This window comes from Nylanderia fulva, unplaced genomic scaffold (genome assembly GCF_048542155.1).
Source record: "Nylanderia fulva isolate GAGA-0341 unplaced genomic scaffold, ASM4854215v1 Scaffold17, whole genome shotgun sequence".
Lineage (NCBI taxonomy): Eukaryota > Metazoa > Arthropoda > Insecta > Hymenoptera > Formicidae > Nylanderia > Nylanderia fulva.
Window position 1 is genome coordinate 4,597,179 of NW_028189945.1, and position 27,759 is coordinate 4,624,937.

At 33.7% G+C, this 27,759-nt stretch overlaps 3 protein-coding genes across 10 annotated transcripts in view; all 3 read left to right on the forward strand.

Annotated features, from left to right (window-relative positions):
• Positions 1 to 959: 959 nt before the first annotated feature.
• Syb (Vesicle-associated membrane protein synaptobrevin) lies at positions 960 to 3,402 on the forward strand. Of its 3 annotated transcripts, none has more exons than XM_029320131.2 (3): positions 960 to 1,062; positions 2,554 to 2,873; positions 2,963 to 3,402. In XM_029320131.2, exons 2-3 carry the CDS (start codon positions 2,558 to 2,560, stop codon positions 3,013 to 3,015), a joined length of 369 nt encoding a protein of 122 aa, XP_029175964.1. In that variant the 5' UTR covers positions 960 to 1,062; positions 2,554 to 2,557; the 3' UTR covers positions 3,016 to 3,402. The 3 variants fall into 3 exon arrangements, with proteins under 3 accessions (XP_029175964.1, XP_029175963.1, XP_029175962.1); XM_029320130.2 differs by lacking the exon at positions 960 to 1,062 and adding an exon at positions 1,811 to 1,950; XM_029320129.2 differs by lacking the exon at positions 960 to 1,062 and adding an exon at positions 1,980 to 2,127.
• A 2,719-nt stretch (positions 3,403 to 6,121) lies between these two features.
• The window catches only part of ClC-a (chloride channel protein 2), a 56,053-nt gene continuing 34,415 nt past the window's right edge, over positions 6,122 to 27,759 (forward strand). Inside the window, exons 1-2 of one of the 6 annotated variants that reach the window (XM_029320094.2) lie at positions 6,122 to 6,991; positions 7,752 to 8,258. In XM_029320094.2, the coding sequence (XP_029175927.1) occupies positions 8,205 to 8,258 (54 nt within the window). In that variant the 5' untranslated portion in view covers positions 6,122 to 6,991; positions 7,752 to 8,204. Of the gene's footprint in view, positions 6,992 to 7,751; positions 8,259 to 22,443; positions 22,524 to 22,932; positions 22,988 to 24,569; positions 25,401 to 25,705; positions 25,794 to 27,759 lie in introns of those variants that run through there. The other 5 variants (XM_029320095.2, XM_029320097.2, XM_029320091.2 and 2 more) reach the window with 5 other exon arrangements.
• On the forward strand, positions 15,056 to 18,855 carry LOC114944266 (uncharacterized). The gene is made up of 2 exons (XM_029320101.2): positions 15,056 to 16,082; positions 17,118 to 18,855. The coding sequence occupies exons 1-2, from the start codon at positions 15,744 to 15,746 to the stop codon at positions 17,964 to 17,966; spliced, it is 1,188 nt and encodes a 395-aa protein (XP_029175934.1). The 5' UTR covers positions 15,056 to 15,743; the 3' UTR covers positions 17,967 to 18,855.

Genomic DNA, 27,759 nt, shown 5'->3' on the forward strand with positions numbered 1-27,759 from the left:
GTTTGAAAGCGCGAGGATCGATCTCTCGAGAAGCGACAGGGTCGACGGACGGTTCTCCAACCCTCTTCGACCGCGCACGCGCGACCGATTTTAGTCAATACGACGGTCCCGATGCCGTTTCGCAACCCCCATGCGCGAACACACCCTACGCCGCCGCCAGGAACGTATGTATGGATCTCCTTCCCTTCGTTTCGCTTCGATATATATATCCGAGGAAAATTGACCGACAAGATTTGCGAAGGTGCAGATTTTAGGAAAAATTTATTAATCATATTTTAGTCTGACATTATAGGTTTCCACCGCGGAATTGCATCTCTAAAGGATGTAATGATGCAGTCATTTCGATGATTCTCTATCGAAACAAATTGACATACTTATTACTTTTTTTTATTCTAGAATCATTGTCAGCACGAGCATCCACCCCTTGGAATTAATAAAAAATTAAGAATTTGCTTTTCTTTTGAATAAACACTGGAATTTATTTGCGTATTTAATATCAAATAATGAAAACGATAAAATAGCAAGATAAGTAAAATTTTAAAAATTATTAAGAAGGATCAAAAAATAAAAAGAAATTTAATTATGTTCCCTCATGGATAAAAATCTGCGGACGGATAAAGTAAACAAATTTCACACCGGTTTTCAGATTTTCTACGATATAATAATATGTCATATTTTATACAAATTGACCATTACTTAAAATATAAATTTAACCTAACCACAGAAAAATGATAAATATTAATTACAATGATACGTGTCGAAATAATTAAATTTCAAATGTTCCCGCATCCAAGACGAATAAATGTCGGGTAGAAAAATAGGAGGGTGTATCGTGATTTGATCGCGCTTTCGATACATCGCGAAATCGCGCATTTGGCGTACGTTCCTGGCGACGCGGTGCAAATACGCGCACGTGCGCAAATCCGCAAGATGTTTTATTTATGCCCTCGTCTCTCTTGCGCGATTTTCTTCGTGGGTCACGTCGGTGTCGGTGAATGACGGCTCGCGGCCAAAATGCTTCTGCGATATTGCTCGTACGCTCGATTATGGCAGCTCTTAGCGGTAAGTGCGATCGTAGCTTTTTTTACGACAATAGCTTTTTTGTATATACTGTCTGCGTCATCATCGTGAAATAATCTTTTCGCGCGAGCTCGTTTAACTTTATTTTCCGGTCGACAAAGATGGCCGTTTGATGAAACGTCATTGTAATTGTCATTTCGCAAAATTGAAACTCCGAGGCGACATTCAACTATAATATTCGATTTAATTACTCACAAAATTTGTCACAAAATTCTATTTGATAATTTTTTTTCTATGCTTATTTAATTCTCGTTTATGCAAATGTGCACGATTGTATTATACCGAAAAATTCTTCCATTGACTTAAAATATAACAATAGCTAGGGGAAATAAAGACTATGAAATATTCATGTAACAAATATTGCGGAATATTGAAACTATAATTTTTTAATAACAATAATTTGCTTAATAAGCTTTATTATATTTTATGCCTAATTAAATACAGTGATCGAAATTTCCATAGTTCCACGTTAATATTACAAAAGATATATTACGTGGAATCATAGAAATTTCGAGCACTGTATTTATATTTATGCTTAAATTTAATAATAATTAATTCTATCATCTATATATTGAATATAATTTAATTATTTTAGTTACGTTTATGTATTTTAATTTTTATTTGGTATTATTAAATTAATTATCGAAATGTGGATAAATGATTTTAGTAGACTATCGCTTTTATCGACATAGATATTTGAATCATTGTTAGATGGCGCGAAGAAGCAGTATTTTGACAAACTGTTATTCATCGTGACAGCGTACCACATTTTACGATTAATAAGTTATTGTTATAAGCTGTATACACTGTGTGGTCGTGCGAAAAGAAACGATTCTCTATTCAACCGTACATTTTACTATTCCATCTTTGGTAAGCTTGTTTTTTTAAATACCCGTGACGTCATAATTATCGCCATCTTCAGCCTCTGTCATTTTCACTGTTGTCTCTGTAAATTGTAGTCGTCATCGCAGTAATTTGTGAAGTATTCGTTGCGTCTGTAGATCTTGTCGATTATTCTTGATTTATTCTTGTATTTGATATCTTTAGGTAAGTGAGAAACAAGTGTGTATACAATATTGAAATTATCGTAGTATCGCCTTAGGTATTTTACTGATGACTAAACTATGGTTTTATTTTCTATAATTGTATATGTTTCGTTTTTTCATCTATATATATACACATATAAAAATTTCTTTGTGCAAGAATTTATTAGTGAAAGAGCGATAAATATTTGGCAGATCAGATGTGTAAATAAAGATTGTTTCAGAAACATATGCATGTATAATTTTCGAGGTTATGGGCGTGTGCCCATTATTTTTCAATAACATAATTTCTTCACAAATTATTGGATAAAATATAAAAGTATATTTTACATTAGTTTATATAGTCCAAAATAATCTATATCGTAATAAACTGACAAATATTTGTAGGTTGAGGATGAGAGGCTAATCGCAAAACATATTTTTGTTCCAGGATTATGGAAGGTGGCGGTGCAGGAGAAGGAGAAATGGGTGGCCCGCGCAACACTCAGCAAGCGGGTGCAAGCAAAAAGTTGCAGCAAACACAAGCAACAGTGGACGAAGTTGTAGGTATAATGAAGGTTAACGTGGAGAAAGTGCTGGAGCGAGATCAGAAGCTCTCAGAACTTGAGAATCGTGCTGATGCTCTGCAGCAAGGTGCAACACAGTTTGAACAGCACGCAGGAAAACTGAAGCGAAAATACTGGTGGAAGAATCTCAAAATGATGATTATCATTGGTATTATCTGTGTTGTCATCTTGATCATCATCATTGGTAAGTACATGTACGATATTGGTGAGTACAACACGTTTATTGATCTGATGATCTTTTAACTATATATTCTTTTTCAATTTTTGCGATAGCTTCGGTTGTACCAAGTTCGTCTTCGGACAGCTCTGATAATTCTCCAAAATGATAGCATTGTACCAAAGGGTGGACTGTGTTGTTCCGATCAACCATCCTCTCTCTTAGGATAAGTTATACATTCGGTGATTTGTAGGGGGACTGTAAAGCGCTAGATGAAACGTAATTGTGAACTATATGTTTATGTAATGTTGTGTCATGTTGTCTACACATATATGTAAAATTGGGATCAAAGAGCATATTTTTGAGATTTAATATTATATCGAAACGTACGCACAATTACTAAACTAATAACAATCAGTATTAACATAAGAGTGTGGCCTTATCTTTTTTAAACAAATTTAAACAACATCTCTGGTGTTTTTACAACGTTAATCTTGTTACAACGATGCTTATTATAAATTTATTGATATAGAATATATATAATGTTTGTACTCTTTTCGACCGAGTCTGTCAATATCGATACTCTTCCAGACTTCTCCATCCGTTCCATCCCCTATATACAGTAAAATTGAATCTGATTCAAGTGATAATTTTTCATAAAATGATTATATTCTACATAATACATAAATTTTCTTCGGAAACAGCACTACGTATTGGATTCATTAGAAATATTAAATATGAGTCATCTCTCATTACACAGCGTCGTAAAAACGAGCGTACTAGTAAACAACAATACTAATAAAAGTCGCGTATTTTATCGCACATTTTTATTCGAATTCGTCCCCTCTCGAAATCTGTTCGATTAAATATGCAGAAAATTCCAATTATTCATAAATATTTATATCTCGACGCGTTCTTCCGCTTGACAGTCCAAAGATACATCATTTCAATTCGGCAAAAATCGTGTCTAGATATATTCTATTCGATAAGCCGATCATTCGTTAAAATCGAAAAATCAAGGTTGATTTCGAGGAAAAAAGTTAATGAAGGAAGCTGACGTTTAATTACTCGAAGCAGTGTCGTTGTTGAGTGTAAAAAAAAAAAATTATATTGCAGGCACGCGATAAGTAGTATGCATAGATAAATAGAAAATCTTTAATGAATACCTTGTAAGTAGCATAATTCATATTGAATATGAGAAAACATTTCATTATTTTTAACAACATAATATAAATTCTACAGAACTTGAATGTTATTACACATACGCTCTATTTTTATGCGAATGTATATTTAAAATACAAAAGAAACTACACTGCACTGAAAAAAAAATTAAATTAATAAATATTTATTTTAATACTGCCTAATAAATTTGAAACAAATAAATATTTCTTTGTTTTGAAAAGGATTTTCTTATAGGTATCAAAATATTTTCACAATCAAATTAATATTATTAGTTTCAAATAAATGATTTATTTGGCAGTATTGAAATAAATATTCGAATTCAATAAATTTATTTCAGTCTATCATTTTATAATTTTTACTTTAATTGTTGATAAATTAATTAAAAAACCTAAGCCAATTTGTGCGAGTATAAGCACGACAAGAAGAGATATTCCATTGTTACACGATTGCTCTAGGTACATACAGGGTTTGTCCGGAAAGTAATGCGTCGCATTTTTTTAAAAAAGAATTTATTGATCGCATAGGTAAAACAACTTAAATTGTTCTGAAGTATGACCCTTCTGCGTCAATACATTTTTGCCAACAGCGATGTCCCATGCGTCATAAAGATTTCTGGAACTCCTTGACTGGGATGCTGTTCAGGGAGGCCCGTCGAGTAGCTTGTAAGTTGTTCAACCGACCTCGAGCTGGTTGGTCCTTTGAGCTCCTTTTCAGCCCGAGGAAAATAAAAAAAAGAGTCCGGCCGGGGCCAAGTCGGGACTGGTAGGGCGGCTGCGGCACCGGTTGCCACAACAAAAAAACGCGAATCCGGGTCAGGTAGGCCGTAATAAAACAAAGGCGGTGTGAGCCGGCGCGTTGTCGTGATGGAGTTCCATGAAGCGCGGATCTCCTTTCGGACGCGGGGCGATCCTGTGATTCAGTCTTAAATAATTCCGACAATTAACGAACATTCATGTCGACGGTCTGAATTCAATAATTGGGCGCACACGAGTCCATTGTCAGGTCCGTTGTCGCGATGTTGACGGGCGGCCCTTGCGCGGTAGCCGTCGTTCGGCGACCTCCTTCCGACCTTCTCTAAACATCTTGTGCCAATCTGTTTGACCTTGCGATTGTATTGGGGGGAAAGGCAATCGTCCCCCGAAAACTTCTTGAGCATTTCAAAAGTTTCCAGCGGACGTTCCTTGTCCAGCTTCACGCAAAACTTTAATCGCCTAGCGGCGTTGCTCTAAATCGTTCTCTCCATCACAAGTTCGACGGCGACCACGAAAGCAGAGTGTTTCACAGAAAGAGCCCGTCCTAACCTCGCAAGCGCAATGGAAACAATGGAGCGACACTACCGTTTGGAAAAGCTAAGGGTACCCAACCCCCTTCCTCCCAACCGGTCCCATCGCTCTGGCGATGTATAAGTCGCGTCAACAAAAAATGCGGCGACGCATAATTCCGGACAAACCCTGTAATTAACGACGAGACATAATTAAACTTGATTAATCTCAATGCTTCGTCGTGCATCTGGTGTAACCGCGAAATATTAGGTCTGTCTCTTCACGCGTTTGTATTCGCGTGGATTTTCACGTTTTTTTAATAAATATCTTATTAATTATTGTAAAAATTACAAAACGGTAGAGGACTTTCTTTTTCAATTTTATTCTCTCTACTTGCACACGAGAGCGATTATTGCCAGACACTCTGTGTATTATTATAAAAATGAAGGTAGAAGAGCAAATAATATTTTTTTTTAACAACGTGATATCATTAATGAGAAAATACATTAAGCAGATAATATATTATTTTGGATGTCATTAAGATCCAATTTTTTTATATATACATATTTATATTTATACATCATATATATTTGTTGGAAGTAATGCAGTTGATATTATATATAGGAATAATTTTGCAACACAGTGCAGAATGAAGTACGATCGATCGTTATCAGACATTGACGCGCTTTTTTTATTCATCTTGCCACACTAAAGATGAAGTCAAATTATTTCTCCGATGACTAATTAATACCGTTCTATTCATGTGTCATAATTTAGCTTGTATCGCGTGCGAGCGAAATGACTAATGGAAAAAGGTCGTCGTCCACATCTTGAGTTATTAAACGGATTTGTCGAAAATTATCGCGTTCAATCGAGTTATTTGTCTTTTGCTCCATGAGGAAAAAACGATTCACGAGGGAAATGTTAATTCTAACGCGCATTTCCTCCATCGCGAGTCATCGCGTATATAATCGCGTACTCTCAATGACAGAGCCTTTCGTTATCGGTCGATGTTATCAATCATCGTGCCGACTTGGAAAACAGCACCAGACACTATTAGACATAAATTCGTTCTCGTAAGACGTTCATCGTAAAATTTATTTTTCCCCGAAATTAATTTTTAACGCGAAAACACACATTAGATCACGGAGTTTGCACAGCAATAAAAGACTTATCGTTCTTCCTCGACATAGAAATCCGCGCTGGCACCACCACATGCTCTCTCGAAACTTCGCCGCGATGAAGACCTAAAATCGCCTCGGTACAGATCTCGCGTCATCGCGATGTTATGAGATGTCGAAGAATCGTGAGGAGGAGTGACGCCGCCGACGACGTGTAGGATTTAAAAATTTCTTGCGAACACGGTGACTGAAATCTCGACGCCACCTTCATTCATACACCTATCAGTCGGCTCACGACCGTCCAGCCGGACAGTCAGAGGCGCTCGCGCGCTCTCGCCGCGTCTCGGAACCGAAACGATATCCGCGCCGGATTCGTCTCTCGACTCTCGACCCGATAATCCCTGACAGAGAAAAGTCCCGGTTCGACTCGTCCAGGTGTAAAACGTTCTTTCTGCGGGCACTTACTCACTAAACCGGTATTCCCGCCGTTTTTCCCGGACTTGCGTCTTCCAAGATTAAGCTCCGATCTAGTAAGACATTCTCGGACGTTTATCTAAAAGTGTTCGGATTTTTTTATATAGTATAAAATAATTTGTTTATATAGTACACAATTTTTTATACATATAGTATAAAATGATTGTTATAATGTAAAGTTCGTGATATCTTCTATACGTGAATTCGATCGATTTCGATAGAGCTTTCGGAGTGAGAAACTCGTGATCGATAAGTCGCGCACTATTATCGCAACGACCGTTATTTGATTTGCAAAACATGTTCGATGTCAATATTTACTAGTTGAAAAAATGTTGCTTCGCGCGACATTTTCAACAGTCGTGTCTAGCAACCGATCGAGGGACGCAGTCTCTCCGATTTCGTTTTGGACCGGCGCAATTTTTATCGTAATTTTTATTGTTGCCGGGCCATCGTCGCGCGACTGTCGATCGTCGTACAAGCCGGTGTTTGCACAGTGACTGGACGATATTCTCAACTTTACTTTATCTCGACTGCGTTTTTGCGCGCGCGATTTCGACTTGACGCGACTTTTCTTCGCAAAAGCGCGCCGATTTAAATCGCGAGTCTCGACGAGAATCGATGGTCTTCGTCGCGGTTCGGCAACAGCTGTGCGAGTAGATATAGTGCTTATATATGTATATTTAATAAAGAAATACGTAAATCAAATGCAAGGTCACACATTTCTTGAGTGCGGTTTTATCGGCGCGATAAATTCGGAGCTGAGTCGCAAAGAAATCGATAGCGCAGATCGAAGCAGATACACGCGTTATTTTTTTTGCAACCAATTCTTAGAGTGTTCCGAGTATAACCGTCTTTTCGTTTGTCAGAGATTTACATAATTCAAGCGAGGAGAATTTTTCTCGATACACGTGCTGAGTTTAATTTAGTTTTAATTCAATTCCTGTGTCGCATATTATGTATCGAATTTTTGAACTTCGCACCGTGACGCTCATTTTTATTAATTCCACAAATCGGGATTCCGAAAATTTCGTGACGTTGATTCTACAAAACGCATACATATATTATCGATGAATTGTCGCTGTCGCGAGGGAAGAGAACGAGCGGAAGAGGAAGATCAGACGCCTTCGGAGATCGATCGTGGAGCAGAACGTTAAATACCCAGTCTGGATTTATCTACGATTCCTCTGCTTATCCCCAGCTTCTTCTTCCCATCATCCCTTCCTACTTGCAAGCTGACGGAAATTTTCTCGGAGACTTTCCGCGGCGAGTAGACAATTTTGTGACTTTATCGTTCTCGTCCGAAGGGATAGGAAGTCAAGATGACGTCGCAGATGGAAAGCGAGGAATATGGACTGGGATATCAGAACACTCTGGTGAGTAATCTCGCTTGAATTTTTCATTATTGCGAATTGATATCGATGCGAAATTATTGCGAGCTAATCAATATACGATGACTTTGATTGCGAATCATTTTTATTTTGTAATATTTACTGGCTGAGATTTCACGTTAAAAAAACAAATTGATTAAATTTGAATAAGTATTTATTTCAATACTGCCAAATCGTTTATTTGCAACTAATAATATTGATTTGATGTGAAAAATATTTATTTGTTTCAAATATATGATTTATTAGGCAGTGTTGAAATAACTATTTATTTTAATTTAATAATTTTTTTAGTGTATAAATAGCCAAAAACTTGCATAGAATAGTGAAGAAAATTGGAAAAGTAATTTTTTTCAAAAGAATTTTGATAACATATATTAATGAACTTGATTGCTCTTTGTGTTGATTCTAATGAAAAACATTTTTAAAGTGATATTTGATAAAAGTGTCAGAAATTTATTCAGAATATTTTACATGTGACTTTAAAATAAGAAAGTTAAATGATCGATAGTTTTATGAGCACATAGTAACAACATTTCGTCTTCTTTTTAAGACGTTTCGCTTTTTTCTTGTCCTCAAACTTTCTTCGTACTAACAAGACGCGTAATAAAAAGATATAACTCTAACTCTTTAACACCTCTTCGAGCTTGTCTCGAAAATCGCGAGTGCGATATTCCGACTTTTTAGTACGGTCATTAAAATTCGTTTCACCGATCTTTACGATCGTTGCAGAGTATACGCAAATCACCGTTTGAGAAATAAAATATTGATGAGAAATTCGATAACTGAACCGAAGAAATTGGCGACTTGATTTTTCGCCGGAACGCGTTTCTGGCAGACACTTTCGTTTACGAATCGAATAAAAGCCTCGACACTTGGCAAAGCAGCTTCATTGTTTTTGAATTGACTCAAAATATATCTATACATATATCGTTGCAATATTTTTATTGCTGAGAGAGAGGATAGGGAAGGAAGAGAACGGCGACTCGCGCCAAAAAAGACGTGCAGCAAGGGTTGAAAACTTATATCTTCGTTTATCCTTGACCGAAATATTGTTGGTAGTCATAAATAGTCGTATTGCAACCCGCTTGTGCTGCAGATCCGGATAATTTAAAATTATTTTAAACAATTCTTTGCTTATGCACAGACGATATTTTTACTTTAAAAGTAAATAGATAATATGCTAAAGAAATACACTTATAAGTGTATGTGTTTTAAATGTATGATCATATTTAGAAAGATGGTTTTAGTCGTATTTATACACGATAATAATATTAATTTTCAGTATTTTTACGGAAAATTGAAACAATGAAAACATTTTTATGATTAAATCCGACTGGATGTAATTGAATTTTTCGATTAATTGTAAAAGACTGCCAAGTTTTTCCAGCTATGCATATACTGAAAAAAACGTATTGAATTCAAATATTTTATTTTAATACTGCCTTATAATTATAAATCATTTATTTGAATAATATTTATTTAATGTGAACACATATTTATTCGATATAAGAAAATCCTCTTTAAAACAGATACATATTTATGTATCTGTTTTAAAGAGGAAAATGAATGATTTATATTTATAAGACAGTATTGAAATAAATATTTATTAATTTAATAATTTTTTTTCGGTGTAACATAGCTTTTAGATGCTTCTCCCTACTTCTATCTGCTCTCTTTTCTATTTTGCAACGCTAGAGAATTCGTGAGATAACAATGTCTGCCAAGTCTGCCCGGGATTTTCAGATTTTCCGCGTGCTTTCGAATGAGAGTACAATGCATCGTGACCTCGAATAGACTATCGCTATGCGAAGCACCCTGTGCAATCGCGTAATTCTAATCGCCATTCGTCATCTGACATACACGTCGGTGTATGTCACGTGCGAAATTTTTTGCATATGTTTTTTGCATATGCAAATTTTTTACGCTCCTCGCGAATCTGCCACCTCAGCCGCGTATCTTCACCTGTAGATGCTCGCGTTTTCTTTCCCCGTTGACTTTTTTATATTTAGAAATTTTGGAAATTATAAAAAGAAAGTTTTACCGATAAAGAACAACAATGATAAAGGGAATTTTGTGATTTGAATCTTTCAAAAAATTATAAAATTTTAATGTACTTTAAATATATTCATAAAAAAAGAATATAAAGATACTACATTAAATTGTTGTTTTTTTAGAGAAAAATTTAATTATATTAATTTAACTTATATATATATATATATATATATATATATATATATATATATATATTATAACGATGCGTTTAAAGAAATATTATATCTCCCGTGAGATTATCTTCTTATTTTGTTTAATATAATGTGTTATCTAGATTATTTTTAGAAAAGAACCATCAAAGTATATTATAAAATTCACAACAAAATATTTTTTTAGAGACGAGAAATAAAATTTTGCAAAATACTAAAATTCTTTCTTGAAGTTGCTTTTGCTTTTTTATTAAGTTTATTCTGATTTTTCTTTCGATATGTATAATTTACCGCGACGTTTCTCTATATTTAAAATCACGTGATCTTGACATATTATGCACGTGATCGCCACTTGAGCAATTAAAAGTTGTTTATTTAATTAAAATTCGACATCTATAATTTATGGCTCATGATGAGTCTCGCGATAATCGTTATGTGTGTTTACAATTAAACGTTATTCAGAGATATCAATTATTAAAGTACACTATAAATCCTTATATTTTTATATAGGTACACTTCACGTTAAAATATTTATTCCCGCTCGCGTAATTTATTTATCTGCCAAATGATGTTACAAGCATTGTGACTCGCGTAATACTTTTGATAACAATACGGTAATTTGCACGATTATTTCATAATTAGTGTTATAATAATCGGCAATTAAATGAACAATTATTTGTTATTTGTGTCTTAATTATGTTTTCTTTTTTGCAATATTATATATACATTATTTTAATTTTTTCCAATTAAAAGTGAATATATTTGATTTTATTTTGTAAGATTGTAATTTTATGAGACATTATTGGTGCGATAATTGTAGAATTGTCATTCGTTGGGTAACTCGTAACTATATGTTTATAAAATTAAATATTTATGATTTATGATGTAATCTTGTAAATGTGCCGTCATATATGAATCATTGGTAAATCTCGATTTGATTTTAACATGAGATATGCATAATGCATATGTTATGGTCGATAATTTCAAGTATTTTCATGGAAAATGTGACTTGTAATTACTCTTTTTACAAAATTGTCTCAGGATTTTTTAGTAAAATAATGAGTCTAGTATATTGTATAAACAGAAGTAAAAAAATATTACACATACAGGACATAAATGTCTTATTAAATAATATTATAACAAAAATATAAAAAAATGATAATAGATTTATATATTATTAATATAATTTGTGTTATATATTATTATTGTATACACACAAAATGTTTTATAATAAAAATAAATCGATGATGTTTATCTAATTTATTTGTAATACGAATTATGTAAGTAAATTTTTCAATGACATCAATCAAATATTGATAAAAATGATTGATATTTTGAGATGCAATAGTAACAGTAAATTGATTAACAAAAAGTACTTTTTAACAATGTCAAATACTTTGCATACACGTATTAAAAACATATATATATAACCAACCAATATATTAAGAATAAATCTATTTTCTTCATATTTTTGTTATTTTTGATAATAAAGTATTTATAAATTTATGTGTATATATAAAGTTTATATTAGTTATTTTTTTCTTATTTCTACTTCTAGCTAAACATACAGTTTGATAAAAAAAACTTCGGGAGGGATACTCTATAACATTCTCACAATTAAATATTTCCTAATCAATGATTAAGTTTATACATATATTGCATTTTTATGTGATGTGCAATTATATAATATCAATGCGCAATTATTCAAATTCGCATTATCGATTGTATACTAATTGTTCTAATCTCTTCATCGATTAGATCTCTATAATTAAAGTCTGAAGTGCAGGATTGCATTCTTCTCCCTACTCTAATTCGCTAATATTATGTAACATCGAGCTCATTTATTACCTGCATCGATCGGCGATCGCTCATTAATATTCCCGCGTAACATTTTATAAACGAGGTAAATCCCGAGTTCGAATGAAATAGTAAGTCAATTATATTTTAATGCGCGATTAGAGTTTCGCGATAGCACGTCCTTGCTCGCGTCCGCACAATGCCGATCGTTTACGAAAACCATACGAGACCTGAAATCGTTTCTCGAAACGATAACGGCTTCGTTGAAAGAAGAGATCGCCGTTTGTTATCGCGCAGAAAGTTTTGCAACGATAATAAAATTTATGGAGAATTTACCCGTCCTTGTGCTATGTGTCATTATGTCGGAATTAAGACATTGTGCTTTTTATTATCTCGCTCAAATACTCTACGTCAGAAAAACGTAACTGTCGATTAATTTCGCGATAGTGCGTTATATTATGGAGTTTGAGCACGCAGTATTGAGAATGCTAAATCGCATATTCTTTGTAATGAGTTTGGATGTGTCCACAATTATAATAAAAGAATAAGATTATTTTTATGTAGTGTGTAATAGAATTATAAAATAAATCAATGCTCTCAATTTTTATTATTATTATCTCTCTCGAGAAAGGACAGATTTTTATATCATCATTTTGAAATTTTAGATAAAACAAATTTAAAAAAGCCTTATATTTTTTACCTCGAATTATTTTGCTCATTCGTATTTACTATATTTACGAAATTTTGTAATAGTTTATAGTTTGCAATTTTTCTTTTTTTTTCAAATTTTTGGATTGCGACACATTGCGATTAAAATCTGAAAAAGTTGTGCGAATTTTGTTATCTTTTAATTGTGTTATATTACAATAAAACAGTGATTTTGTAAAAAAGTAAGAAAGAGAAAAATACAATAAATATTAATTATGTATTCAAGTGACGAGGAGGAAAATGAAAAAAAATGAAATTGAAAGAAATGTACTCTGCTTACTTTGCTTTATTTCCGACAAAAACAAAAGATTTTTGATACTGCATAAAAGTGACAGCTATAATCTGGTAAATCTAGTCTTGAAAACAAGAACATTATCATGCTTTAGTCGATTGTAAATGTGGAAAGTAAACGCGCATTCGCTCGTCAACATCGAATAATTATTTATCAAACACTGGAATTTTCACAAATAAAACGCCCATTATTTTTATTTATTTTCTCAGACATAAAATGAATATAGAAATAAAGTATAGAATAAACAGGTTTAACTAAACTCGAAGAGAAAAAAATACGCGTATAATAATTCTGGAAATAAGATATTCTGTAATAAGACGATTAAGGAAGTCCGGAAACTTCTTGTCAGAGATATAATCATCTCTTTTATCGCGTACGGAATTAAGTTTCTTTTACTCACCGAATCGCTCCATCCGTTCACAGCTAACTCCTGTCACGAACTAAAATTTCTTTGGCCTATTCTTCAGCTTTGCCCCCACTCCTATTTGTTTCCCTTTTTTTCAAAACATTGTGCCGATCGACACAAAAATAAACCTATCTTTCACGCACGCAGCTTCATTTCCACTCGCCTCTGTTTTTTTTCTTCTAAAATACTATTTCAAGTTACACGTAGTCTGTTTTTATTCCGAGGAATGGAACTGAGAAACTAAATAGACGGAAACATCTCGGTTATTTTACATTTGTGAGATCGAAAGGCTCGGAATTTTTCGCTGCCTCTAGAAGAATTTTAAGCGATTATTCGATGTGCGAAAAATATAACGATTACCGCCGGACATTACTTAATTTAGCATATCGTATGCAGTGTCTCAAGGTTTTTCCTTCTTTTAGGAAATGTGTATGCGTATGTATATGTGCGCGGGAAATCGTGCGTTTTTTGCAAATGAATAATTGCAAAAAATCGCTTTGCATGACTTGCCATTGAACTTATTTTCTTCTTATGTCAGATATTATATAAATCGGCGATCTGTGCATAATCAGATCGCATGCACGATCAACGTAGGTGGATCGTATCAATTTTGTGTGCATCTCGCGAATACATAGTATGGTCTCTTTATATAATCAAAAACAGTCGCGCTGCTTTTTTTCCTCTCGTTCGTTGAATAGGTAATTTATATTTTATTCGCGGTAATTTTTATTCGATTTTTATATATTGCAATCTATTCTATTTAAAGTCAGGAATACTTATATAATTAACGGATTAATCTCGTGCGGAACCAATATTGAAGATCCGACTGTGATATTTTAGTAACGAGTTCACAGTGTTCAAATGTCAAAACATACACGTGTTTGCCATATGAATCTAGCACGTTATTCTAATTATACTAACAGTTAATTATTATTACCGCAATTTTTATTAGCGAAAGAAGCAAGAAATATGTTATCCTTTCTTCTAATCTATCAATATTAGCATCGTCCTGTGAAATATTTGCAGAGTATTCGCGCAAATTTCTCTCTAATTCTGTATGAAAAATACGTAATAATACATTACATACATGTACATAGTCGTTTAATCGTTTAGTGAATAATAAATGTTTTCCTTGATTTTTATTAATATCAAGATTATCTATTTTACAATACAGAAACACAGAAAGAAGTTTCTGTACATAAACAATATAAAAATTATAATTGTGACAAGGACACTTAATTTTTTTCTTATTTTCTTAATTAATTCTCATTCTAAAATCTCATTCTTAATTAAATTTTTTTAAGACATTTTAAAATCGATAACTCTAATTTTAATAACGTTCAAAGCTCCCGCCAAAAAACGCGTTACAGTTTCTCGAATGTTTCGCAAGGCGACGTCAATGTCGTCGATGATGTGATGAACGAACTCAGCATGTGAGGTGTGGTTATAAACGTCTCATTTATATGAAAGCACGTATACAGAATCACAAGTTCTTTCTGGGAGAAAACTGGTTGGAAATAATTGAAATATGCGAAATTAAATTTGCGGACAAAAGTGAATTAGTTCAAGTGAAGATCAGATCGTCATCGATTCGTTCGGACACTCAAGTCTCTGCAATCGCTGATCCACAACATCTCGACCAACTTACAGCGCCAATCACGTGATTTCACTGATGCGAGAAAGCGCTTAGTTCAAATTGAGATAGAGGAATTTACATTGAATCGATCGGAGAAAACATGAGACAGATGTAGATAAGGATTTTTCACTCATTGCAACATAGAAAAAAAAATAAAGCTCGTTCCATCTCTTATTCTCAGCCTTGTTCTCATCTCGGAAGACAAATTTGAACATCTCGAAGAGGAATTTGAAAAACGAAACTAATCGCGAATATCTCTGACCTCGAGTCACCGAATGATAAGCGACGAGAATTTGGAGCTAGATACGATTGTGTCGAGGCAACGAATAAACATTTGTAATTTATGCAGCTAGTCACGTTCGATAAGGTGAACCGAGAGAGATAAAGTTGTTTGACCGATCGTGATCATTGAAAAATTATCGCAGACAATATGTTGATCGTGGTTCGTAGAGTGATGTTCAGTCGCTTCTGCGGACTTCTAAGCGTGTCGTCGCGCGCGTGCATTGTTAAAGGAAAAATGTCCACTGGATACCAGGATCATGATCAGAAGGTCGTTCCCAAGGATGAAGTTATCAGATTTATCCAAGATTGCATGCGCAAGGCCGGCACCACCGTCGAAGACGCACACGCCGTCGCTCATCATTTAATGACGGCGGACTATAGAGGTCACTTTAGCCACGGAATGAATCGGATGCAGATGTATGTAAAGGATATCGAGAACAGGTTCACCGATCCTACTGCCCGGCCGCAGATCGTCACTGATTTTCAGGTTCGAATGGATCTCTCGAGTTAAGAACTGGTGGAACTTGGAGTTATCGCGAAGAGAGAAAAATATTTGACTTAAATTTAAATTCTTCAATGCTTAAATATTTAAGGATATTTTTGCGTTCATCTCGAAATTAATTAATAATAATATGTCGGTTCCTGTACTTTGTACTCTTATCAATTGGTTACGGAGAGAATGTGTCAATAACGTAAATATCTTTCGAGCACCGAAACATAATTAAGAAAGATTTACATACGTGGTACCATAAAAAATTGTGTTTATATTGCACGATAATTATGGCGCATGTTCGTTATACGGCTTGGCCTTCGTATCTTAACAACCGATGACCCGATAAGATACGCGTTCCCCTGATTAATAGGATTTGCTTTCTTCGTCAATAAACGTGTTTGTCGCTCACTCGTAAACCTTACATATGTTTTCCTTATCGTGTTTTCGATCGGTTATAAATATTAAGCGTCTACAATTGCATAGAATATCATTATGTGCCTTATTTTCGTGCTCTCTATGCACTCTATGTCGATTCAGCAAAATTACTTGCGTTGAAACGAAGTTACACATTTTTCGAAGAATAATTCCGACGATAAAAAATATGAATGCTAATTAGTGCATCGTTGTCATTATTTTTAAAAATAATATTTATTGTTGCAAAAATGTCCGACATTATTTTTCTCACCGAAAATACAATTATACGATAATTTGACGATCGGCAATAATAAAGCGCTCCAGCGCTAATTAGCGCGACTCTAATTACAATTCGAAATGGTATCTTTATTCGCGAAAATTACAGCGGTTATCAAAAATACTCGCGTTCGCGTGTCTATTTTATTCAGTCATCCAGCTTATCTAACGCAATATAATTGCATCTCGATTTTATTAGAAGCGTGAGAATTTTATTTTTGTCGAGGAAATTTATTTTGAACGAAAAAAATGCGAAAGAATTAGAGAGGGTCAAGTTCCACCAGATTTCAGGATCATACAGATTTGATGAAAGCTTTCTACACATTGCGACTTCCATAGGCAATAGCTCTCGTGGACGGGAAAAATGGGCTGGGCCAAGTGGTCGGCAAATATTGCATGGAGCTCGCCGTGGAGAAGGCCAAGAAATTCGGCATCGGCATGGTGGCGGCACGCAACTCCAATCACTTCGGCATCTGCGGCTATTACACCATGATGGCGATGGAGCAAGGCCTGATCGGTTTCAACTGCACCAACACGAGTCCGATAATGGCACCGACGCGCGGCATGAAAGCCGGATTAGGGACGAATCCGTTGTCCTTGGGCATGTCCACGGGCGACGGCGATGAATTCCTTCTCGACATGGCGACCACCGCCGTTGCCCTGGGTAAGATCGAGTTGGCCATTCGGAAGGGCGATGACATCCCCGAGGGCTGGGCCCTCGGATCTGACGGGAAAGTGACTCGCGACGCCGAGGAGGCTTACAAAGCTTCCATGCTGATGCCTCTCGGCGGCGCAGAATGCAGTTCCGGGTACAAGGGTTACGGTCTGAGCCTGATGGTCGAGATACTTTGCGGAATCCTAACCGGGAGTCACTTCGGACCCAACATTCGCGCTTGGAAGACCAACGATAGAATCGCTGATCTCGGACAATGTTTTATGGCTATTAATCCGGAAGCGTTCGCGTGCGGATCGAAGGAAAGATTGTCGACCTTGCTCAAACAGCTGAGAGATTTGCCCGTCGCTGGAGAAAAGCCTGTCCTGATCGCCGGTGACCCCGAAAGATGTCATATGGAAATGGTTGACAGAGAGGGTGGGATCACGTATCATCCGAATCAGTTGAAGGACTCGGCAGAATTCGCTAAGCATATGGGCGTGCAGCCGATGAAACTTGTTTCTAAATCCGTTTGACATCATTTATTATATTATATATTTCATTTATAAACGAAAAGATCGATAAACTAAACTATTTTTTATGTCTCGTTGTTAGTTCGATTTTTCTAACATGGAATACGTAAGATAATTGAAAGTTAATTAAAGCCAATTTGTAGTCAGTGAACAATCATTAAATCATCATTTATATACACATATATATAATATTTTATTTTATTTGTTAGACATATTTTTATTTATATGTTCTATAAAATAAAAATTGACTTCTTTAAATATCTGAAAGGACACATAACGAAACTATTGATGTAAGATTTATGTAAAGCTGACATTTATTTCAATTACTGAATGATACGAATCATGTTTATTGCAAGGTAAAGCAGTTTGCGTGTGTAATTCGATGATTTGATGAAGGCTACGATGTTCACTACGATGACATAACTAATGTTGCGATTTGATCGCCGGTCGATGACGATGACGACCTTGGACTTGCTCGCTCGTTCTCGATTACAGTTGTTACGTCTTTGCGAGTGGGTGTTACAGATAATATAAGACTTGGCGGATTATTGAAAGCAAATAAGTCGCAAAACATTGAAGATTACAAATTCATAAATTGATTACACTTTCTTCTAGCGTATATAAATATGTTTAAAAAAGTGTATTTTAAGTGCGTACATTATAAGAAAATATGTTATAAAACATGAATATATTTTTATATAAAATAGCTTTATGTGAATTACAATTTTATTCTTATAGCATATATTTTGATACATATATTTTGTCTAATATGTGTATATTTTATATATGTATATACACATACTTTATAATGATGAATATTGGAAATATATAATGTATAAAATATAATGTATATGACACTATATTTTTTTATTAATATATATGTGTAACCGCAGTATGTATATTATTACTGTATATACTTAATTTTAAAATTTATATAGCATTTTTGTAATACATATAAAGACAAGTATACATAATTATATTAAGCAAGACAGTCGTGCAGACGCGACGTCAGACCTGAGTTCTCGTTATCAATCCTTGTCGAGAACAAGTGGAACAGATTAAAAATGCTGACGTTTGTCATTAATTTGTCAGAGTCGAAAGTTAATACGGATGAGCAGAAAAATTAATTTCGCCTAAGGCTTACCTCGTTTAAAATTAGTAATTTATTTTATTGTAATAATTTTTTTTATTGCAAAAATTTTAATAAGACCTTATCTAATGTGAAACATCTAACATTATAGAGGCAGATTTCTCTTTAAGAGTTCATTGGCAGACTTAATATTTCATCCTGTCAAACGATTGAATACCGATTATCTTGTGCGAATGTGCTTTGCATTTAAATTCTGAATAGAAATTATTACATTTTTTCATTGTAAGATAAATTTAAAAAATTATGCTATTTTACACAGTATGTTAAATTAATCAATTTTTTTACTATAATTATTTCCAAGAAAGAATGTTTCAAATTCACAAATTCACATAACGTATCTCGTTTTTATATGTTTATTTGAATATAAGAATATCTTCGTTAATATTAAATGCATCGCGATGTTTGCATTGTTGTCACATATATTTTGATTAGTAATAAATAATTGCAGAGACTCTTATAACATATAATACTCGTATAATGTTAACACTCATATAATACTATTCATGTAACAGTGTTGTACATCATGGTGCACGTGCGATGCAATTAGAGTTTCTCGCGACGAAGGCCGGTTACAATTATCACCATTGACTTCTTTTCCAAAAGAAGAGTCTACGTAAGCAACTGTGAAGAAAAGAATCATATTCTTAGAAAAGACAATTTTACGGAGGATCGATTTTCGAAGTATATAGTACGCGCTAATCGATTGTCGACAGGTGTGAATCTGTTGCTTTTATTACAAATTTTACAGTCGATTTATTTAACGTATTATATTGATCATATTATGCAACGACATTTTTTATTAAAAAAAAAACGCACGTTTAATTCATTTTTAAAATATACGATTATTTGTACATTTTATCTAAATATGGATATTTCGTTACGAAATGAGTATAACTATACCGATGCAGCTTCGCGTATTTTTTTCTGTCCGATGAAGTCAACAGATATACAGGGGGTTCAAAAGTTATCGGCACACAACATACACACGCGCTTTGTTTGTCGTCGCATTATCGAGTAGACAGGATTGACACGATGTTTCCATCGCGCTTTATTCGTATATGCGATAATATGCGGCTCATCACATGATCGAAGGGCTGAGAGCAACGAAAGACTGAAATGAAAAATATGTTGTTGCACATGAAATCGTTATCACAATTAACGAAAGAGTCAAAGATCGAATATATTACGAGCTTGATTTCAAATTTGCATAACTCTGGTCGAACCCTCCAGATGATGGACGTATTAAACTGTCTGCTAATGGAGAATGATGATGCGTGACTCATTAATGTGTCGTCGGTTAATGGCATCATAGTGGACGTTAATTAGACTTATCTCCTTAGTTGAATCTCCGCCTGAAAGCTTGATAATCGAGCTATAGTCTCACATCAACATATCTTACATCTAGTTTCTCAGGGAGATAAATCTATGAACTTCTTCTTTGTGAAAAAAATTATACTAAAAGATTGTTAGAATTTACACACTGAAAAAATGCCTAAATTAATAAATATTTATTTCAATACTACTTAACAAATCATTGACTTGAAACAAATAAATATTTATTTGTTTTAAAAAGAATTTTCTTATATCAAATAAATATTATTAGTTTCAAATAAATGATTTATTTGGCAGTATTGAAATAAATACTTATTCAAATTCAATAAATTTTTTTCGCTACATTTTATATATAATTATATAAATTAATATACAGAAGAATAGTCTGTGTTTAAACATTAATTAATCGAATTTAAATCAATTATGACAGAAAGAAGTGATTTTATATCATCACATTATACATTTTTTTGAGAATTAATTTTTTTTGTATAATAATCTATTATTATAATAATTAATATAATATTTGAGAGCACACAACGAATTATAAATTACATGTAAAAAATGTAATATCTGTCAAAGGTAGAATACGATCGTAGAATTAATGCGAGACTTAATGTCCCATCGCGGCTAAACAGGAAGGAAGACCCAATGATTGAACGAACGATCCTGTCCAAAATACAGTCGTCTGCAGTGTTGATGCAATGCAATGCGAGCACGATAATTCATTGCCGCGCTTCATGTGACTCGCATTAACTAATTCACTACGATCTAACACCCAGGGGGTCATGGAACCCATGGGACATCCGTGGCATTCTGGGACTTGCATTCCCATGACGACGTAACGTACATGTATATATAATATATATCGCAATTTATATTTAACAAGGCAGTTAGATTGTTTAAAAAATCAGTTCTATCTGTTTTTAAATATCTTCTATTTTTATGTAGTTTTTTCCTAAGAATATATTTTTTCACGTATCTAGAGCAAAGATTTTATTATGTGTGTGTGAGACTGGAAATTATGAAAATATTATTAAAATGCGATTTTATAGTATTTAACGCACTCAGGGTTAGTATCTTTTGCAGTTACAACTTAAAATTTATTATATTATTACATGATATTGCATAACAGTACATAAACATCTATTCTGTACAGAGGGAAGATGGTAGAGAATTTGCACGATCAAAATACATTGAATAAAAAAATTTGTTAACTTGACTAAACCTTTCAATTAAATTATTATTTTGTTAATTAAACATATATGTATATTAGCATTTAAATCAAATATACATTTTGCTATATAGATTTAATATATTATATTTAATTTAAATATTTTTATATATTCAATTAACAAAATAATATTTAGTCGAAAGGTTTAGTGAAGTTAACACATTTTTTCTTATCATTAGTTACATTAGTTATTACGAGAAGCTCAAAAAATAATGACATAAGAATATGTATTACTTGTTACTTGATATTCGTTTGCGAGAATGCAAAACGCACGTCGTTTTATTCGGAGATTATCGAGATATCAGTTTTGTTCTCGGAAGGAATTGATCTCAGTTGCAAGTTCGCACTGACATGAATCAACTTTTGACGGATCTTTATCGCGATTAATTGTCGCGATTGCCGGGCTTCGTTGCTCGATATTTATTATCAGCAATCGCGATCCGCGAAAACACGTCTTTTTTGCGCGATCTCTTCGCAAATCGCATCACAACGATGTCCGGTTCTGCTGCAGTTGGTGCACAGTTTCGCGAAATATTTACATCGCGTGTACAAACAAATGTATTAGCATGACCGGGATATGCAAAACGAGAAGAAAATAGGAATTTTCGCGTGATCGAATAAGTTGGCTTAAACTGGTATATCTTCTAACGTCCTCCGACTTAATGATGTAGTCAAAAGTGCTTAATTACTAGATAAACCGTTCGTCGCTAAAAATATGTCATATATGTATATATACGAGTCTACTTTGTACTAGGAGAGTCTTTGTGTTTCTCACTTTCGGGATACTCGTAGCTCGTCGTACATCTTGTTTTCAATGGACTAATAATTATTCTAAGAGAAAATTCAGGTAATATTTTAATTAATATTAATTAATCATCGAATGACGCCACTTCTCTTCTTTCGCTATCGCATCTTCAGTGCACGATCTAATTGCTTCGTATTTTTTAATTTCTCCTCGATATCTATATTTGAACGCTTGAAAATAAATGCGAGAATACATTTCGCGAGTTATGTTATTAAGCCGTGACGAAAGTGCCGTATTGGAAGTTAAATGATCGCGCAGCGTTAATTTGCTGACGCAAATTTGCGCTACTCGGCGGGGCTTTTGAGCGCAGCATAATAGATATATACGCACGGCGGATTATCTCCTCGGCAATGTTCAATATAGAAACAAAAAGATCAAACAAACGATTTGTACGGTCAACAATTAGAGACCCTTCTGCTTACGCGCATGCCGCTGGATCTGCTCTTGTTTAATTATCCGCATGCCGCCTTCGAAAATTACTTGACACTTAGCCACCGTGCGAGGAGGTACGTAACGAGATCTCTTCTTTAATTAATATCACACGAGTACGTTATTTTTTTTAGACAGATAGAGCAAAAGAACGATTTAATGTTCATTGCGAAACCATTTTTTTTTCAATTGGCCATATGAAATTTTTAGTGCTTTTATTAAGGTGTAGAGCAAAAGAACGATTTAATGTTCATTGCGAAACTATTTTTTTTCAATTGGCCGTATGAAATTTTTAGTGCTTTTATTAAGGTGTTATTGTGAACGTGAAAGAATTAACAAAATGTCTAAATACACGCATCGGGAGTTAAAAGAAATAAATATATTGCTTAAAAATAATACTTCGGGAGAAGTCATCGATCGGAGTGGACGGTCGGCGCTGGTTAAGACGACCATCCATCAAATTACGTGTAATTTTGGTCAATGATAACTCATGACTTTGAAGGCAGCTTCCTACGAGCCCTTGTCGAGGGAAGTAGCCAATTGCCGTGCACGGCTTTCGTACAGTCGCTACTAGAAATGCCGTCAATAAGATTTCCTCGACGCTGTCACTGCGCCGACACTTTGATCAAATGAATCACTGTGCGCTTTTTGCTGCAATTCATAGTTGAAGAATTTGTAGTAAATTTCACAGATATCACATGTCCCAATCGATTCACAGAATTTTTTGTGTTAAACATAATATGGAGACGTGAATACTGTGTTAATATTTTAAAAATAAATAAATGCAAAATTTCAAATAATTTAAAATCAATTGTGTGTAAAATTAATGTAGTTTTAATCTAAAAATTGACAAAAAATATGTTAATTTTAGATTTTCTTATCTCCACTTATATTATAAAATGAAAAATCAACATTTTTTCTGTAAATTTTAACAGATAAATCTTGTCACTAATATAAAACAGAACATATTTATTGTGTAAAATTAAAAATAGATGTACAATGTTATTTTTTACATCTTTTTTCAGTTAATTTAATAATTTAACATTTAAGTTAAATTAATACAACAGCAAAATGTTAAATTAATACATGAATGTGTTAAATATTTAACACAAAAATTTTATCGGGTATTGTTTTTAATATAAGAAAACACAAATTTTCCTATTGTGAATGTAAGACTGAAGCAAACTTTCCTATGTTTCGAACTGTATAGATATATATTGTAATTGAATCAACTATAATATGATAACTGATTATAATTAATTAAAAATTATGATGACACGTCGATGATCAATCGGTAATATTTCTTACAGTCACAATTTTTTAAATGATCGTATTAAATATGCAGCAGAAGTAAATATAGAATAAAATGCGGCGAAATAATTTATTAACAATTAATATGCTTCGAATTGAATTAAAATATAAATATGAGTGCGATTTAATAATATTTCTTAAAGTAACAATTTTTTAAAATAAATATATCAAATTTGAAGCAATATAATTTATAATTTACATTTTTTATAACTGTGTTTACATAAGTAGTTTTAAAAATTATCTAGATGAATCGCCATATAATTTCATCTTTTATCTAGATATATTTCAAACAACATCATCTTTATCTTATTTAAGATAAATTTACACATTTTTATCTTATCTTTATCGAGCTAATTTTAAAATCATTTAAGCAACAACACTGAATATAATTAATACACACTCGAGTTAAATAAAAATGTCGAGTTTCGTAAGGGGTGGCGGATTCTTTCAACATTGCGACGTACGCGAGATGTTCGTTGACAATGGGTAATTTGGCTGGATGGGAGGGAAAGGGAGGAAATTCGCGCCTGTGCGTGTGCGACGGCTGTCAGTGAGGCCTAATGAGTCCGTAAATTGGACCAAGCTGTAGGGTCTTCTATCTGAGAATTGCACGGTCGGTTCTCTTGTCAGTGTGACTCACTTGCTTCGTGCGCGAGTTTTCTCTCGTAGTTTTCCAATTTTTATCGTTCCCGTCGATTTTTCGCGCTCTCTGCGCGTTTCCGGAATCCAGAAAGGTCGCTCAGGGTTGTTCTTTTCCTGCTCTCCCGAATCTGGGAAGGATGAGTAGAGGCTGAATTTGTGCTGCGATTTTACGAAGAAAAAAACGCAGAAAAGATCAAGTCGTCGCGAACAGAAAGACGAGATTAGAACATGGCAAAGCGAGACAATCAGCTGTCGATCGAGTCCGTGTTCTCGGAAAATACGGGATTACCTATTTAATATATCCGAAGAAGCGTTAATGCATCGCGAGGCAATATCGAGTAGTGCATAATTCGTGAAATTGATTCGATCGAACTCGAAGAGCGCAAAAATGGCGAATCAAACCGCGAAGAAGGAACTTCTGGAGGAGACGTTACATCACCATCCGGAAGGTAGCGAAGAGGAAGTGGACAAAGAATGGGAAGAATTTACGAGATTAATGGCGAAATTGAAGGGAAATCGCCGAAATCGACCTCACAGGTATATTCGCGCGGATTATTTCTTCTTGATTCCATCAACAAGAAAGTATATATCTCAATTTAAAGATAAAGAGATTAAATACATCTGCACGTATTTAAATTAAAAAGAAAATATTTTTTGTTTTAATAAATTGTTCAATAATAATATAACGAAAGGATTTTGCAAGAAATAACATAATAAAAAATTAATAAGATTTAGGAACAAATAAGTAACTATAAATATTATATTAAAATTATGTAAAAAAAGAATTATATGCTTAAAAAATACAAAAACAAAATTCGTCGAAAATCTGGAATATTTTTTAGACGATCGCAAGCTTTCTACCCATGTCCTCCGCCAAATGCGGACGAGGAACAGCAGGAGTTCGATCCTTTCGACTATATTAACACGATTGTAAGCGTTATTTTTCACAATGATTTGGTCTCTCGCTCTTCTTTCTTTGGAATCAATGGCAAACTGTACTCTCTCAAAGTTCTGCTTTGTATGAGCATGCGACTTGAAAATATTTCTTACTATTATTAGCCGCACTCTGAATGCTTTATTGTTCGAAGTCACATACTTCATTTCAATGTTGACATTTTTTTATGATATACTCTCTTCAGAATTTATAACAAAATTCTGACAGTATTTCACGAGCGTATATTATACAATTATGAGTTATTGCAACTTCGAATAATGTTAAGGACCGCAGAAGCGGTTTATAATTAAACTGTAGCTGTTGTTGCTAGACGAATCCTAGACAAAAGGCTGCTTGCCAAGAATCAATGTGCACGTATGTCCAGTCTTGAAATATTTATTCTCACAGAGCTTTGTGTGAAATATTCTATAATTGGCCATACATATACTTTCTTATACATACATTTTTTTTTATTATAATAAAAAATATATATAAGTACATGATGATCACGTAAAAATTTAAATGTCAACATGGGACATTCGCTTTTTTATAATGCATATATAATCTATATTTCGACGATTAATATTTTATAATCCAACACGGTGAGCTTTGATGTAACGTCGCGACTTTAACCAGCGATTTGTCCGAGATTTTTCATGGTCCATAAACCATTCTGTAACACGGGACCCAACGACGCGACCTTTGAACAATTGCCAAGTAGCGAGACTATATTTTAAATAAACGTTTTGCGAGACGTGATCGTTGACGGATACGATAACGATTAAAGAAACGCGCATATTTTCTTTATTTTTTTAACGTCGATATTTCCACGAACTGAAATTCAATCTTACATTAACGTTCGTAATATTTCGCGTCGCAACTTTTCTTGTCAGTATAGAACAAGTCAGTAAAGATGAGGTAAAAATACGTAAATTTATCTTGTTAGATAAGACGAAGATGATTTTGTTATGAATATATCTAGATAAGAGATAAAGTTGTATGGTGATTCATCTAGATAATTTCCAGATAATATTTTTAAGACTGCTTATGTAAACAGTTATAAAAAATGTAAATTATATAAAAGGGATATATAAAAATATATTCATATTTTTATTTATAAGTTTTTATCGCTTACTGCTTCGATTCTATTATTTAAGTATTTTTATGTGCTATAATTTTAAACCAAATTTTAAACCAATCTGAACATTATTTTAGAAAATTTAATAAAGGTAACACTTTTTTCATCTAAGGTATAGATAATACATATTTTTACTATCTATATAAAGATAAGATAATGCCAAAGTTTTATCTAGATCATCTATATAATTTTATTTGGATAACAGCAAACACTGCATATGATTCTCGCTTACAAAAAAAAAAAGAAAAAACACGATAGTTGACAGGAACGCGTGACAGACCTTGACACGAGATCATATCGGCCTTGCTGATGATCGGCCCGCGTGTCGAAATCTTTAAACAAATTTAGAAACACCGGTCGGCACGGATCTTAATAGAAACCACGCACAACCGTACTAAGGAAATATTTTTTTTTAATTCTAATTTTTTTATATAAAAAATGTCACATTATAATCGATTAAAAATTTATAATTTCTGTACATTTTTTGTTTTTACGTATTTTTCTTTGTAAATGATATAAATCACATGAGCGGAACGCGTCGCGTTCTGTAATAAATATTCCTCACGTTCGCGGTACTTTTCTTTTGCGTTGCGCGAAAAATTTACTTCGACCAGGTGTAAAATAGATAGGACGTTCGCGCGATTTATTGGCAATTTGCCACAATACGGTGCAGTATTAAGAGCCCGCTGCAATCCGTCAAGTATTATTACGAGCGACAGACGCGTCTTTTCGATGTCTCGTTGCAAATTGAAAATTGCGACGCTGGAGCTGACTGCTATTTCATTAAAACAATGCATTTTACAACGCGACTGCGAGCTCGACCG